This window comes from Pan troglodytes, chromosome 5, assembly GCF_028858775.2.
Source record: "Pan troglodytes isolate AG18354 chromosome 5, NHGRI_mPanTro3-v2.0_pri, whole genome shotgun sequence".
Lineage (NCBI taxonomy): Eukaryota > Metazoa > Chordata > Mammalia > Primates > Hominidae > Pan > Pan troglodytes.
In genome coordinates, this window is record NC_072403.2 from 24,191,922 (window position 1) to 24,207,537 (window position 15,616).

Genomic DNA, 15,616 nt, shown 5'->3' on the forward strand with positions numbered 1-15,616 from the left:
TCTGTGAGGACTTCTTTCCAATCCTAGTCTTGAGACATGTTGAACTAATACTATTCCTTTCAATTATTGTTTTGGTTAATGTGTTATTGTTCCTCAACTGTATAGAATGGGTGATGCTCCACTAGAAAATTCAGTTAAGAGCTCTTCCAAGATGCTTTTCCAGATTCCCCCAGCCTCAAGTAGGGTGCTTGTTCCGTGGCACTGCAGTACCTTCCATATTCTAACACAGCCCTCGCTTACAATATTTTAATTACTAAAATATTTATCTCTTTCTATCCCACTAGACTGTAAGCTCCTCTTGAAAGCTAAGTAATGGCTTCTCTGGTTCCACCTGTAACATTAAAAAAAATTTTTTTTTGGTAGAGACGGGATCTCACTATGCTGCCCAGGTTGGTCTTGAACTCCTGGCCTCAAGCAGTCCTCCTGCCTCAGCCTATCAAAGTGTTGGGATTACAGGCGTGAGCCACCACATCTAGCTTCTACCTGTAACATTTGGCCCAGTGCCTGAAATGTAGTAGAGAATCAATGAATGGTGAATGAATGAACAAAATAATAATCAATGTCCTTTAAAAAAGCACAGACTATTTCACTTTTGGTACATTCCAAATTGTAATTTTATTTTACCCCAACAGACAAGTTTCTAAAATTTCCATAGAATCCCTATGGAATCATATTCAAGACTAGGCCACTTTATTTCCTGAGAAGTATTAGAAATATTAGAAAAACGCTGCAGAAGTCTGAGTTAAGAACCTAATCTATAACAGCTCATTTATCACACTAAGAAGAGAATAAGACGGTTCATGAGATTCTGCTTCTTTAAACTAACATAAACTAAGGATACATCAATAGAAACAACCTACAGATCAGAAAAAGTTTCCTATGTGGTTTGGAATGTATCACTTTAATTTTATTCACTCTAACTTTATTCATTTTAATGTTATTTATAAAATAACTCCATTAGGACAGAGACTTTGACTATTTTATTTAAAGTGGTATCCCAGTACCTGTAAGATCTGGCATATAGTAGTTCAATAAATCTTTCTTCAATAAGTGAATGCACATAAGTATTTAGCTTCAAATTCAGAGATAAGTGAAAGAATTTTTCTAGCAAAAGCAAAATAATCTAAACATTTGTCTAATTACCTTTTTGCAAATCTGTTTCATTGTGACTTCCTCCAAGTTAGCACTGGCCAGTAATTTCTTTATTGTTTCCTTTAACTCTTCATCTGTAGGGGGTTTCTTCAACTTTTTAATTAAAGGTTCATCATCTGAACTATCCTCAGACTCACTTTCTAAAAGTAATATAATAACAATAATTTTTCTTACATAGTAAATTAACATTTAACAAAGGCTGAGATGAATTTTAAGCTTTCAACAGATTCTCAAAGGGGTACTGGATCAAAAAAATTATAAATCACTACTCTACAGTTACCTATAAAACATGCATACAAATTTTAGTCAATGTGAAAAATCAAAAACTATAAAAAACTGCTATACAGGTTGGGCATCCCTAATCCAAAAATCCAAAACCTGAAATGTTCCAAAATCCAGCTTTTCAGAGCACCAACATGACACCACCAGGAGGTAATTCCATACCCGACCTCGTGTGACGGGTCACAGTCAAAACTTGGTTTCAGGCCAAGGGCAGTGGTCCAAGCCTGTAAACCCAGTGCTCTGGGGGGCCAAGATAGGAGACTCGCTTGAGTCCAGCAGTTCAAGGCTACAGTGAGCTGTAATGGCACCACTGCAATAAATAATTTATTTAGTTAAAATATTAAACTACCTTCAGGCTATTTAAGATGAATATGAAACATGAATGAATTTCATGTTTAGACTGGGTCCCATCCCCAAGATATCTCTCTCTCTCTCTCTCTCTCTATATATATATATTGCAAAATCTGAATCACTTCCTGTCCCAAGCATTTCAGATAAGGGATATTCAACCTGTATTACTTCTCCCCGCAATGTTCTCTGCAGTTTACCTGTTTCCCCCACACACTTAAATACTATGTACAACATATTAATATATGCTATATCTTTAAAGTTGCTGATTAATGTTATTTCTAACATACCTTTTTTGGAACTGTTTTGATTCTTCTTGGTGGTGCTGCTATCTGCTTTCTTAACATTGGCACTTTTCACAGATTTTTTACTTTTAGAAGTAGCTTTCTGTTTAGGTTTTTCTCTTTTGGCTGTCTTTTTTGGTGGCTGTTACAAAAGAAAGTAAAAGTACACATATTGATGAGATTCAATGCTATCCCATCCCATCCCTCTACTTCCCCTATACCCCTTAATAATATTAGAGAAAACTAATATATTTGGTATCAGCAATTAAAAATTCTTTTTGGGAGATGACTAATATACAACAATTTTATCCCAACAGAAGTCTAAGCATGACAAATCACAATCACACACACACAAGAGCTGCCCATATTTATTCAACACTATGGATAAACTACATATGCATTACTCTACTTAATCTTGGGGGGGACCCCTAAATATAGATAATATTATCTTCTCTTATTTATGTTCTCTCTCTTTCAACTGGAATCTTTTTTTTTTTTTTTTTGAGACAGAGTCTCGCTGCGTCACCCTGGCTGGAGTGCAGTGGCACGATCTTGGTTCACTGCAACCTCTGCCCTCCCGGGTTCAAGCGAATTCTCCTGTCTCTGCCTCCCTAGTAGCTGGGATTACAGGTGCTCGCCACCACACCTGGCTAATTTTTGTATTTTTAGTAGAGATGAGGTTTTGCCATGTTGGCCAGGCTGGTCTTGAACTCCTGACCTCAGATCATCTGCCTGCCTTGGCCTCCCAAAGTGCTGGGATTACAGGCATGAGCCACCACACCTGGCCTAGAATCTTGTGTTCACTGATGTTTCCCTAACTCCTAAAATAGTCTCTGGTATACAGTAGTTGCTCAATAAATACTTATGACTATATGAGGAAACTAAGGCTCAGTGTGGTTACCTTGTCCACAGTCACATTAATAAACATGCAAGATTCAAATATAGATGTGACTCCAGAACTTGTGTTCTTAAATACTAACCCATAGGTGATTAGACACAAACAAAATACATAAATATGGATAGATTAAAATGACAGGCCAGGCATGGTGGCTCATGCCTGTAATTCCAGCACTTTGGGAGGTCAAGGCGGGCGGATCATGAGATCAAGAGACTGAGACCATCCTGGTCAACATGGTGAAACACTGTCTCTCCTAAAAATACAAAAATTAGCTGGGTGTGGTGGTGGGCACCCGTAGTCTCAGCTACTCAGGAGGCTGAGGCAAGAGAATTGCTTGAACCCTGGAGACGGAGGTTGCAGTGAGTGGAGATCGTGACACTGCACTCCAGGAGAGAGACTCTCAAAAAAAAAAAAAAAAAAAAAAAAAAAGACAAAATCAGAGTTCATACTTTGTCTCATGTGGAGCCTGTGAAATTAGAAAGCATTAATTCTTAGTTTAATTAATGTTCCCAAAGGAAAAGCTTCCTATTAAACATTCCAAGATATTTTAAATTCTCCCATTTACACACTAAAACTACTGCGATCACTTGACAGAATGTTTCTCCAAATGTTTAACACTCTTGATTCCTGAGAGTTATCCTAAAGCAACCTGGTTTTTTTTTTGAGATGGAGTCTCGCTCTTGTTGCCCAGGCAGGAGCAGGAGTGCAATGGCATGATCTCGGCTCACCGCAACCTCTGCCTCCCGGGTTCAAGTGATTCTCCTGCCTCAGCCTCTTGAGTAGCTGGGATTACAGGCATGCGCCACCACACCCGGTTACTTTTGTATTTTTAGTAGAGACGGGGTGGGTTTCTCCATGTTGGCCAGGCTGGTCAGGAACTCCCGACCTCAGGTGATCCACTCACTTTGGTCTCTCAAAGTGCTGGGATTACAGCCGTGAGCCACTGTGCCCGGCCAAGTCAACCTGTTTTTAAAGACATAAGCACTGTGTTGAACCTATCCTTTAGATTAAAGTATACAGATCAATCTGTTCCAAAAGTGGCCTCAAGCTATTCATTGGATTTTAGTGTCTTTTTTTTTTTTTTTTTTTAAAGAGATGGTCTCGCTATGTTACCCATGCTAGACTCAAACAATCCTCCCACCTCAGGCTCCTGGGTAGTTGGGACTACAGGCACACACCTCACCTGGCTGGATTTTAGTGTTTGTCTTTCTTTTTGCTAATATACCATCACTGTACCTATTTATACAAGCCTATCATCACCCTGCACTACCTCAATAATATACCACTGGCTGGGAAGCATGTAGTTTAACTGCTACTAAAAAATACATTTTTAAGGTGTCAAGGGGCTGACATGCTTCTAAAAGTAAGTACATGAATTTCCCATGGACTTTTGCGATTTACAGGCCATTTTAACTTACTTCCTAATCCTAAGAGATGTTCTAGATGGTGTGGGGCTATGGGACAAGTATCAATGATTTGTCGTTTTTTTATGACGAACTTAAACTAAGTTTTAAGGTTTATTAAGTGTCTACCCAGTTCATGTGAACTATATATTAGGCTCTGAAAGGGAATCCTAAAAATTCTTAAGTTCTTTAGCACACTTAATACACAGAATACAATAATCATGATTATATATCATTTTTTAGTTAAAGGGTAATAAAATCTGGACTTGCAGGTACAATAAAGTAAGTTATTACTGAAAGGGTTGAAGGTTGAGCAAAAGAAACAATATCATCAATAATTACTCAATCTCCATTCAAATTAGAAAATCAGAATTAGATAACTAAAATACTTCCAAAGCCTTTTAAGGCTTGCCATTAAAATTTTAGATGTGATACACAACATGACATCGTTTTAAAACCTGCAAATTGTGAGTAGTGACAGTTTGTCAAAGCATAAACATTTATAATAATAAATAACAAGCCATCTCCATAAAATCTTACTTCTGTATAACAAAACCACATCTTTCTACATTTCATATCTGCTGTAAAGGATAATGTTCTACAGTTTTTCTAAACGGACAACCAGGCCTGTCATCTATTAAAATTTCTAAAAGACTGCAAATATACTGCACAAGCACTAAAGAAAAATATACGACATAATAGTTCAAAGAGTACAGGCTCTAGCTGCAAGCTGCCTGGTTTCAAATTCCAGCCCCAGTACATCTCTGGGCCCTTGTCTCATTTACAAAACAAAAGAAACAATAGTTCCTATGGTTTTATGGGGAGTAGATACATTAACAGATGAAAAGTATTTTTGGTAGTACCTGGCAAATAGTAAACACTAAATATTAACTATTATTACTGAGTGCTTCCTTTTGCAGAATGAGAAATTCTTTGACTATGCAAATATAATTTCCTCCAATAACTTAAACTTTCTAAGTGTTTTCAAAAAGCAGGGTGCAGTGGCTCAATCCTGTAATCCCAACACTTTAGGAGGCTGAGATGGGAGGATCACTTGAGGCCAGAGGTTCAAGACCAGCCTGGGCAAAATCAGAAGACCCTATCTCTAAAAAACTAATTTTCTTTTTTTTAAAAGCAGGGCAGATACACAGACTGGAAATTATAAACACAGTGAGACAAACTCAATAACAACTGTATTAACTAGCCATGATATATCGCACTTACTTCACTATATTATGGTAGATATGACATAGCCCACAAACATCTATAGTAATACGTCATGTCATTTATACAGAATTTCATTTATCTTTAGCAACCAGCTGTAAATTCTTCTGTGACAAAGTTAAGGTAGGAATTTGGTAAAGTCTCTTTTTTAGATTAATGCTGAGTTAAGAAATCATGAAAGCTGAACAGTAAAACCACTAATGAATTTGTATCTTGTGCTTTAGTCCTGCAGGTTTTCATCACTTCGGCTGCCCTGAAGGTTATTAGGTATAGGAGGAATAGGTCTCTGGAAAATAGGGGCATCTCAAAGGACATACCTTGGTATTAGGACACAATGGACAATTTTTGTCTGTCAAGGTAAATATGGGTAACCAGAATTTGGAGGTAACAGAAAAAAACACAGGGAGAGCTGACAAGGCAAGTTAAACAATGTCCCCTTTAATTTTACATGAACTTTCAAATCTTCATTACTTTCATTCCTCCCCTGTACTTAGGAAAACCCCACTCATGATTCTAAACCTAGCTTAACAATTACCTCCTCTAAATATTTCACAATACCATCAATTTGATTAATCCATACTCTCAAAGTACTTGGCCTGCAATTCATTATCCCTACTTTATGGAAGGTATTGTGAAGCTGTAAGAACAAGGGTGTTACAGCCAAACATCCTGATTCCTGAGCACCTGTATATGTTTTTGAAGCTCCAGAGCTGACTCATCTAGCTATACCACATAAAATGAAAAGCACATTTATGGACTAGATTTGTCACCAAGACTTTTCTTTAAAGTGCCAGATAGTAAATATTTTCAGCTTTCCCGGCTACATATAATCTTTGTTGCATATTCATTTTTTTAAACAATCATTTAAAAATGGAAAAACCATTCTGAGCTTGAGGGCTGTATAAAAACAGGCTGTAGGCTGGACTTGGCATACAGGCTACACTGCCTGCTGATTCCTAGATTTTGAATTATTGGAGCTATATACAGTAAAGGCAGGAACCAGATAAAGCAATCAACAGGACAATTCCTCCAATTATCAAGTTTTTAATAGCTTTTAGTTTTAAGTTCTGATAAGCACAAGTGGATTTATACTCATTAGCTTTCTTAAAGCTATTGCTTAAAATCAAATTTTGATCTAAATCAGGAATTCTAGAGAGAACTCTGAAGATAGAAGTACATAAACAAGAAGCTTTAGAAAGAATAGGAAGCCATGCATGGTGGCCCAACCCTGTAATCCCAGCACTTTGGGAGGCCAGGAGTTCGAGACCAGCCTGGCAACATCGTGAAACCCCGTCTCTACAAAAAATTAGTCAGGCGTGGTGGCATGCACCTGTGGACCCAGCTACTAGGGTGGCTGTGCCACGAGAATTGCTGAACCTGGGAGGTGGAGGTGGCAGTGAGTATCGATCGTGCCACTGTACCCCAGCCTGGGCAACAAAGCAAGACTCTGTCTCAAAAAAGAAGAAAGAATAATACGGCAGTCTCCCTTTATCTATGGTTTCTCTTTCTGCACGTGGTTTCAACTACCTGTTGTCAACCATAGTCTGAAAATATTAAATGGAAAATTCCAGAAGTAAACAACTCATAAATTTAAAATTGCATGCTGTTCTGAGTAGTGTGATGAAATCTCATGTCATCCTGCTCACTCCTGCCCGGGATGTGAATCATCCCTTTGTCCAGCATATCCACACTGTAGATGCTCCCAGAACCTTGGCCCATTAGTCACTAGCAGCCATCTTGGTTATCCTATCAACTGTTGCAGTATCATTGTGCTTGTGCCCAAGTACCCTTATGTGACTTAATAATGGCCCCAAAGCCCAGAAGTAGTAATGTTGGCAATTCAAACATGCCAAAGAGAAGCCATAAAGTGGGTTCTTTTAAGTGAAAGCTCTTTACTCAAGGAAAGAAAAAAATCGTATGTTGAGGTTTCTAAGATCTATAGTAAGAACAAATCTTCTATATGTGAAATTGTGAAGGGAAAAGAACTTTGTGCTGGCTCTGCTGTCAAACCTCAAACTGCGAAAGTTATGGCCACAGTGCAGGATAAGTGCTTAGTTATGATGAAAAAGGCATAATTTGAGGGTGGGAAACGCGAACAGAAACACGTCCCAAATGACAGCAATCGGGCTTGGCATGATCTGCAGTTTCAGGCATACACTGGGGGTCTTGAAATGTACTCCTTTCAGGTAAGAGGTGACTACTGTAAAGAGAAAGCACTAAAAAAGGTTTCTTATATATTTATTACAACCTCAAATACAAAAATGAGGAGACATACCTCACCTCTCATGGAGTCAAGACTAAATGAGATGCAAGATGTGAAAGCACATGGTATATACACTTTGAATAGCTTCTTCCTTGCAGTTGCTAATAAATGCTTACTGAGTGGTACTTCCTGGAAGACCAGAGGACGTGTCTCATTTTTTTTTTTCTCCCACTTAGTAAAATGCTCAGGTATAGAATAAGACAATCATTTTGAATGAGTGAGAATAATGAATCTACCACCAAACATATTAGTCACACAACAATGCCCAGCTTCATGGGTTCTCTATAGCATGCGTTCAACCTACATTACCTTAGTTTCATCTCTCATTGCTCTACTTCTGGGCACACAACTCTAACCACAAGTTAGTCAAAGGCACCCTGCCTTCCCTGTTCCTTATCTTTGTTCACACGTACAACTTTCCTCTCCATTCCCAAGGTCAACTTGAATTGGTAGTACTTCCACTTCTACCCAAAGCCTTTCCTCAAGAGGCATGAAGATTTTCCTTCTTTAGAAATCCTATAATGCTAAGTATCAAATGGCATTTGCTTGGAAAATATCTTCTGTAACCCTAACAGCACTTAGCATACTCCCAATTCACTGACTTGAGCAATCAAAAAGTGGTTACCTCAGAAATCAAAAGCCAGTGGGCAACAGAGCAAGAACCTCTCTCTACAAAAAATTTAAAAATTGCTAGCCACTTGGTGGCAGGATCACTTGAGCCCTGGAGTTCAAGGCTGCAGTGAGCCATGATCTCACCACTGTACTCTAGCCTGGGCAACAGAGTAAGACGTACGACTCTGTCTGAAAAATAAGTAAAGTACTGACCCCCATTTTAAGTCTCTTTCAAAATATCTTGAAAACTTTAGTGATTATAATAAAAATTATATGGCATTGAGGAAATAATGTTGAAAATACTCACAATGGTTAACATCTTGTTATTTAACCTAAGTGGAGACAAGACTGAGTCTTTTAACAAAATGGGGGGAAAATTAGGTAAGTTTTTTTTAAAAAAAGAATAAAGAAAAAGCTGATTTCCAAATTGTCATGAGATTTAAAGATTCGAGTTTGCTACTTCTCTATATGCTGAGTGGTTCAATCAGGACCATCAACTATTTCAGATGTTCTAAAGGGGAACAAATAAAAATGAACAGCTGCCATTAATTTCAGATAGTACAATGTACTATAACCTAAATTTTTAAAGGATCAGTAATACAGAAGTTTCAAAAACGTGAAGGGGATTCTCCCTGTCTCTGATAACCGTGAAGGTACAGAATCAGAGGAATGACATAAGCACTTTTTGAAGGAAGGCAAAAAAAAATCTTGGGAAAGCAAGGCTTACCTATGATTTATAGGCAGCAGGGCTCTTGAAGGAGGGTCTCCAAAAAAGACGCCTGTCACAGAGCCAGAATTCTGTCCTCACAGCAGAAAGGTTGTACTGGGTGAACAGACGAACAAAAGAAAAATTAGCTTAAAATACACTATTCTTTCAACAATTTGGCTGAGAAAACTCAGAATGCCAAGAGGAAAGAATGTGCAAGTCTAGTTATACTTCACAGAAGATTATGAAAGCAAGTTTAAATGGGTTTTAGTATGGTGATTATTCAATTCTGCCTTCCAACAAAAGGTTTAAATGGTTTATACAGATTTTGCAATTCCTCTGATCAACGTGTGAGAGGAAGAGATAGTTTAGTTTTCTAAAACACAATGTGAAAGGACTAACAAAACTTTCACATTCACCTTACCACTACCAGATAATCCCTTGAATGGTCGAAATAGATAGTTTACCAAAAATTATAATGGAGTTTCTCTGACTTGGCAAACATTGTAGGATGGCTCACTGAACCACCCACTTTTGATCTGCCTTCCTCTTATAAAGGTAGGAAAGCTGACACCTAGATCTCAGGGCTTCTCTTGCAGTTAGGTGGGCAGACAACAAAGTGCTGGCTGATGCCATGTATATGGAGATCTCTGGTAAAAGGCATCCCATTCAGGGAAAAAAGCCAAAACATCACTAGAAGAAAACCTTTTGCTCTTCCTTATCTGGAACATGAATACAATGTCTAAAGGTAAAACAACCACCTTGTGATCATGAAGTTAATTGCCATATACTAAAGATGAGAGATCAGGAAAGGACGGTACCCACATCCTCAATTCCTTTCTTGAACTGCTGTACTGGCCCTAGAATTCCCTGTCTGTGGGCTTCTTGTCATGAAAGAAAAATAAACTCCTGTTTCGAACATTATTAGTAAGGCTGACAATTATTTCAGCAGAAAACATTCCTGATAACATATGGCAACATTCAGATAAATTCTAAATACTCGTAAAACTCCACAGTTTGTTTCATACTTTCGAGATACGTATGCGCTATAAAAACACTAGAAAATAAAAATTGAAGAAAGAGATATTAGGATAAGATGAAAAAGAAATAAAATATGCTTTTAAAGGGTCTAAAAGACTGTTAGAATTGTTTTCTCCAATATGTACTATTTCCCCCTTTTTTCTGTACTCTGCAGTAATTTCTCTATGCCTCAAGGTTAACACCTGTGAATAGCATGACCAAATGTGGTTCAACCTCAACGGCTCATTGATACGGTTTGGCTCTGTGTCCCCACCCAAATCTCACCTTGAATTGTAATAATCCCCACGTCATGGGAGGGACCCAGTGGGAGGTAACTGAATCACGAGGGTGGGTTTTTCTCATGCTGTTCTCATGACAGTGAAAAAGTCTCACCAGATCTGATGGTTTTATAAAAGGGAGTTGCCCTATACATACCCTCTTGCTTGCTGCCGCGTAAGATGTGTCTTTGCTCCTCATTCGCCTTCCACCATGATTGTGAGGCCACCCCAGCCATGTGGAACTGTGAGTCAACTAAACTCCTTTAAAATTACTCAGTCTTGGGTATGTCTTTATTAACAGCGTGAGAAAGGACTAATACACTCATTTTAGCAATCCTGCCCTGAAGAAGCTAATCCAACATAGGAACCAGCTGATTTTCATAATCAATTTAGAGAAAATAATCTTTTTCCTATTTCTCATCAAAAGAAAAAAAGAAAATCATCCACCACTTCCTTCCCAATTGCTCTCCTTTTACTGTTCTAAAAAGCCAATGTCCAAGAGACAAGCTAATAAGGAAATTCAAAATGGCTCTTTTATAAAGGGATTTCTTTCTGAAGTTACTCTCACAAAGAATACTCTTTTATTTAATTACAAGGAAAAGAACTGCAAAACTATTGTGACTCACTCACTGCATATCATAAAAACAGAGGTAGAGGTACAGGTACAGAAAACTCAAACAAGTGCTTTAGCAATTATCAGCTAATATGCTAAATCTGACATTTTCTTTTAAATTACTTTTGTAAAACTGTCATTTCAATTAACTATATGGATTTCAGTGATTTCATCTTAACACTGAATTTACTTATGAACACCTTAGTCTTCTACACATCTAAAGTTAAACATGAAACTAGGAGGAAAATAAATACAATTTAACCTCACATAATTAGCCAAAGGAGAACTATAAACTTACTCGGCTTGCATAAGATTTCTTACTTCAACAATGAATACAGTGTATTTGACTATACAGTTCAAAATCCTCATTTTACAGAGGAAACTGAACAAAGTAAAATCAATCTACCCAAATTCACAGTTATTTACTCCAAGAAAAACAGAACAAGAAGCTGATCTTAATGAATAAGTCTTTTATTTATCAAAGAAAAATCTGTGTCAGAAAATAAACAGAATATTAACTCACTAATTTCCTATCATAAAGAAATCTACAGGCAATCCAAAACTTTCGTGACTAACTTGCAACTTTTCTTTATGGCTTCTTAGAAAAGAGGTCCTTCCATAGTAATGACCAAAAATAGCTCCATTTATGAAGTTCCTAACATGGCTGACATTTAGAACTGAGTCTTCATAAAATGGAATAAGGAAAAACAAAGTTGCCACAGATACACTGTTCCTCCTGCCAGAACTTACCTTTCAAAGGCCTTTCACAGAAACTGAATCAGCAATAAAAAGCTGAAGACAGTGCTAAATTTAAAGCAACAATGCTTGTTGGAGAGACATTTATCAGGGAAAAAAAAAGGGGGGGAAACAATTTCTCAGTCCAAATTTTATTTTACATTTTATAAAATCTGTCAAGTACTAGCAAAGGCAGCAAAAAAAATCCCTCTAATAAAATATGATATAGCTTTTATATTGTGTGATTTCATATACCTAATGTCTGAAAGCATTTTTACATTTTCTTCTCCCATGGATTTTCATCAATTGACCTGGGTTTCTAGTCACAGACCCTAGATTAGGGCACTACAGAAGGTAAAGGTTTGATTTATAGTGAGATGGTTCCACTTGTGATTATTATCCTGGAACCAATATGGGTATAAATCAGATATCATCTGCATACACCAAGTTCAACTACCTCTACAGAACTATGGGACAACAATTTAGAAAGCAAATTTTAAAAGTGAGTATAAAATGCTCTCTTTTTTTTTTTTTTTTTTTTTTGAGACGGAGTTTCGCTCGTTGCTCAGGCTGGAGAACAATGGTGCAATCTCAGCTCACTGCAACCTCTGCCTCCCGGGTTCAAGCAATTCTCCTGCCTCAGCCTTCCCGAGTAGCTGGGATTATCGGCATGCACCACCACGCCCAGCTAATTTTGTATTTTTAGTAGAGGCAGGGTTTCACCATGTTGGTGAGGCTGGTCTCGAACTCCTGACCTCAGGTGATCCACCCACCTTGGCCTCCCAAAGTGCTGGGATTACAGCCATGGGTCACCACGCCCGGCCTGCCCTCACTTTTTAACCTGCACCTAGTAATGACAAGAAGATTCAATTTAGAAGTTTTACTTGTCATAAAACATCATTTTAATTCTAATAATAATAGCAACTAATACTTACATACTATATGCACCAGGCACCGCTCTAAGTATTTTAAATAAAATCCTTTAATATGACCCTATGAGGCTAATACTATTATCACTCCCCATTTTACAGATGGGAAACTGATGTATAGTTTAAATAACTTGCTTATACTAATACAGTAATAATCCAATATAGAGGTCAGATTTGAACTCAGTTTCCAGAGCCCATGCTAACGTCTCTATGAAAAAATTAGACATTTATATTCTATGACAATGTTTCGTGCTTTAACTCTGCCCATAAAGAGAGTTTAGGAATCTGAATGGCACACAGTAGACACCAAATATTTCCTGAATGAAGATACTATCAGTTTAAAAATTTCCACTGTTATATATATACATACAAACAAACATGTTTTCCTCCCGGATATCCAATCCATAAAGACCTTAATGCTCAGATTACTTATTTTCCTTTGTGCCAAATATATATTAAGATATTTATGAAGCACCTACTAGATTCGTAACCCTCTTTCTTAAATGATGAAGCATTTCATACTTAGCTTTATAGAAGTCTTTATAAAATTTGACGCTAAAACAAGCATGAATTGTAAATAACTCAAGACATACATACATACTAAACACACACACATATGATATAATACCAGAGTTTACTATATCTTTATTCCTTCTAATTCAGTGGAGATGATTCCCTCCTTGTCTCGCCCCAGGGACATTTGACAATGTCTGAAGAACATTTTTGGTTGTCACAAGGGGGGCTTGGGAATATCACCCACAATTAAGAATCATCTGGTCCAAAATGTCAAGTTGACATTATCCAAGTCCCTAAATAAGGCAAGGTTGATTACCCAATCTATAGAGCAAGTTCCAACCTTTGAACGAAAACATCAAAGTTAAAATACAGTCTACCAAAACATCATTAACAATAATAGAAACCCATCTCCTGTACCAACTCTCCATGATCTACCTGACTGAAGAGGTTAACCCTCTTATTTAACTGCTTCAGCAGTTCTCTTCTTCATGAAGTTTCACTTTGGAAACTAAGAGTCTCAACTTTTACAAATACTCCCAAATAAAAGAAAATGACAGGTAATACAAAATTTATCCACTCATTATATAAACTTCAAATGCTGTTTATACTCACTACATAGTCCCCTAAAGGTTGAGGGGGGAAAAAAGGCCCTTAAGTCCCTTGCTTTTTCCGTAAAATAAAATGATCCAAGTCAATTATAAAGTATCAATATATTACGAAAAAAATCCTCGAAGAATCTGCTCCTATGTGGTCCTATTCAGGATATGCACCACTTCCGCTTCCCTTCCCATTTATCTACTCTAGTCTTCAACGTCCAGCGCAAGGCCCACTTCAAATCCAGTCCACACCAACCTCACTCTTTTCTGACTCATACTCTGACATGGTAATGAAACTAAAAGCTCTTTAAGGAAAAGAAATGGGTTCATACTTAATTATTTCTACATCTTCAGAATTAAAAACAACCAATAAGGAAGTGTTTTCTGGCTGTACCTTATAGCAGAAATATTTAACTCTCCCCATGGAAAGAAATGATTTAAAAATATAGTAAAATATTTTACCTCCTCTTCACTTTCTTTATCTTCATCATCTGAAGACTCTTCCTTGTTTTTCTTTTCATCTTCATCACTACTAGATTCATCTGACAGAATTTCAGGACATTTGGTTCGCTTAGCCTTCCTTGCCATTCCAGAACTGTTCCGTTCCTTTTTACTGCCTTTGCTACAAGTTTTTTTAGATTTCGGCAATGGCTGCATAAAAATTTATAAAGATAACACCAATGAGGTATAATATTTCAATCAATTCTCTTCTTGAAAACTTAACTCAATTTCTTATTCCTCTCTCAAGAAATTGTATTTACAAGCCCAGCAGCTTTACAGAGAATAATCTTTAACCGTGTCAGGTTAACCTAAAACTGTGTTACTAATACCATTTGTGTTCTAAACACCTAGCAAGACCCTTCTCAATTGTAGAGAAATATGTATTCTAGGTTGACATGGGACTAGAAGCTCAAGACACATTATGTTAAGCTCCAACGGCTGTTAATACTTTGTCATGATAATATTTTAAGTTAGATTTGTAATTTATTTCATCCCTACAAGCATTAAAACCGTCACTGCCAACCCAGCACTTTGGGACACCGAGGTGGGCAGATCACGAGGTCAGGAGATCGAGACCATCCTGGCTAACACGGTGAAACCCCGTCTCTACTAAAAATACAAAAAATTAGCCGGGCGTGGTGGTGGGCACCTGTAGCCCCAGCTACTCGGGAGGCTAAGGCAGGAGAAAGGCGTGAACCCGGGAGGCAGAGTTTGCAGTGAGCCAAGATCGCGCCACTGCAGTCCAGCCTGGGCAACAGTGTGAGACTCCGTCTCAAAACAACACAAAAAACAAAAACCAAAAAACTGTCACTGCCAAAGAAGCTCCTTGCGTTAGAAGGCCCAACACTCCAATCGAAGGAATGGGAGAAAAACCTTTTTTTTTTTTTTTTTTTGAGACAGAGTCTCATTCTGTTGTGCAGTAGCTGGGATTACAAGTGTGCACCATCACGCCCAGCTAATTTTTGTATTTTTAGTAGAGACAGTGTTTCACCATGTTGGCCAGGCTGGTCTCAAACTCCTGACCTCAAGTGATCCACCCACCCTGGCCTCCCAAAGTCCTGGGATACAGGCGTGAGCCACCACGCCTGGCCCATAAAAAAAATGCATAACTTTATTACCAATTATACATCCTGAATTTATGAATGAACTATACGGTTTATATTCATTACTTCTGGCCTCTACTTTCAACAATGTCAGGCTCATATTCTCACTGATGCCTATAAGTATACAATAAATGATAAGTATGTTAATTATGA

The 15,616-nt window shown here is 37.7% G+C and overlaps 1 protein-coding gene across 2 annotated transcripts in view; it reads right to left on the reverse strand.

Annotated features, from left to right (window-relative positions):
* The window catches only part of DEK (DEK proto-oncogene), a 40,661-nt gene that overhangs the window by 11,125 nt on the left and 13,920 nt on the right, over positions 1 to 15,616 (reverse strand). For both annotated transcript variants that reach the window (XM_003311032.6, XM_009450571.5), the window contains exons 7-9: positions 14,322 to 14,510; positions 2,073 to 2,208; positions 1,144 to 1,292 (exon numbers count right to left, since the gene is read on the reverse strand). In XM_003311032.6, the coding sequence (XP_003311080.1) occupies positions 1,144 to 1,292; positions 2,073 to 2,208; positions 14,322 to 14,510 (474 nt within the window). The remainder of the gene's footprint in view (positions 1 to 1,143; positions 1,293 to 2,072; positions 2,209 to 14,321; positions 14,511 to 15,616) is intronic.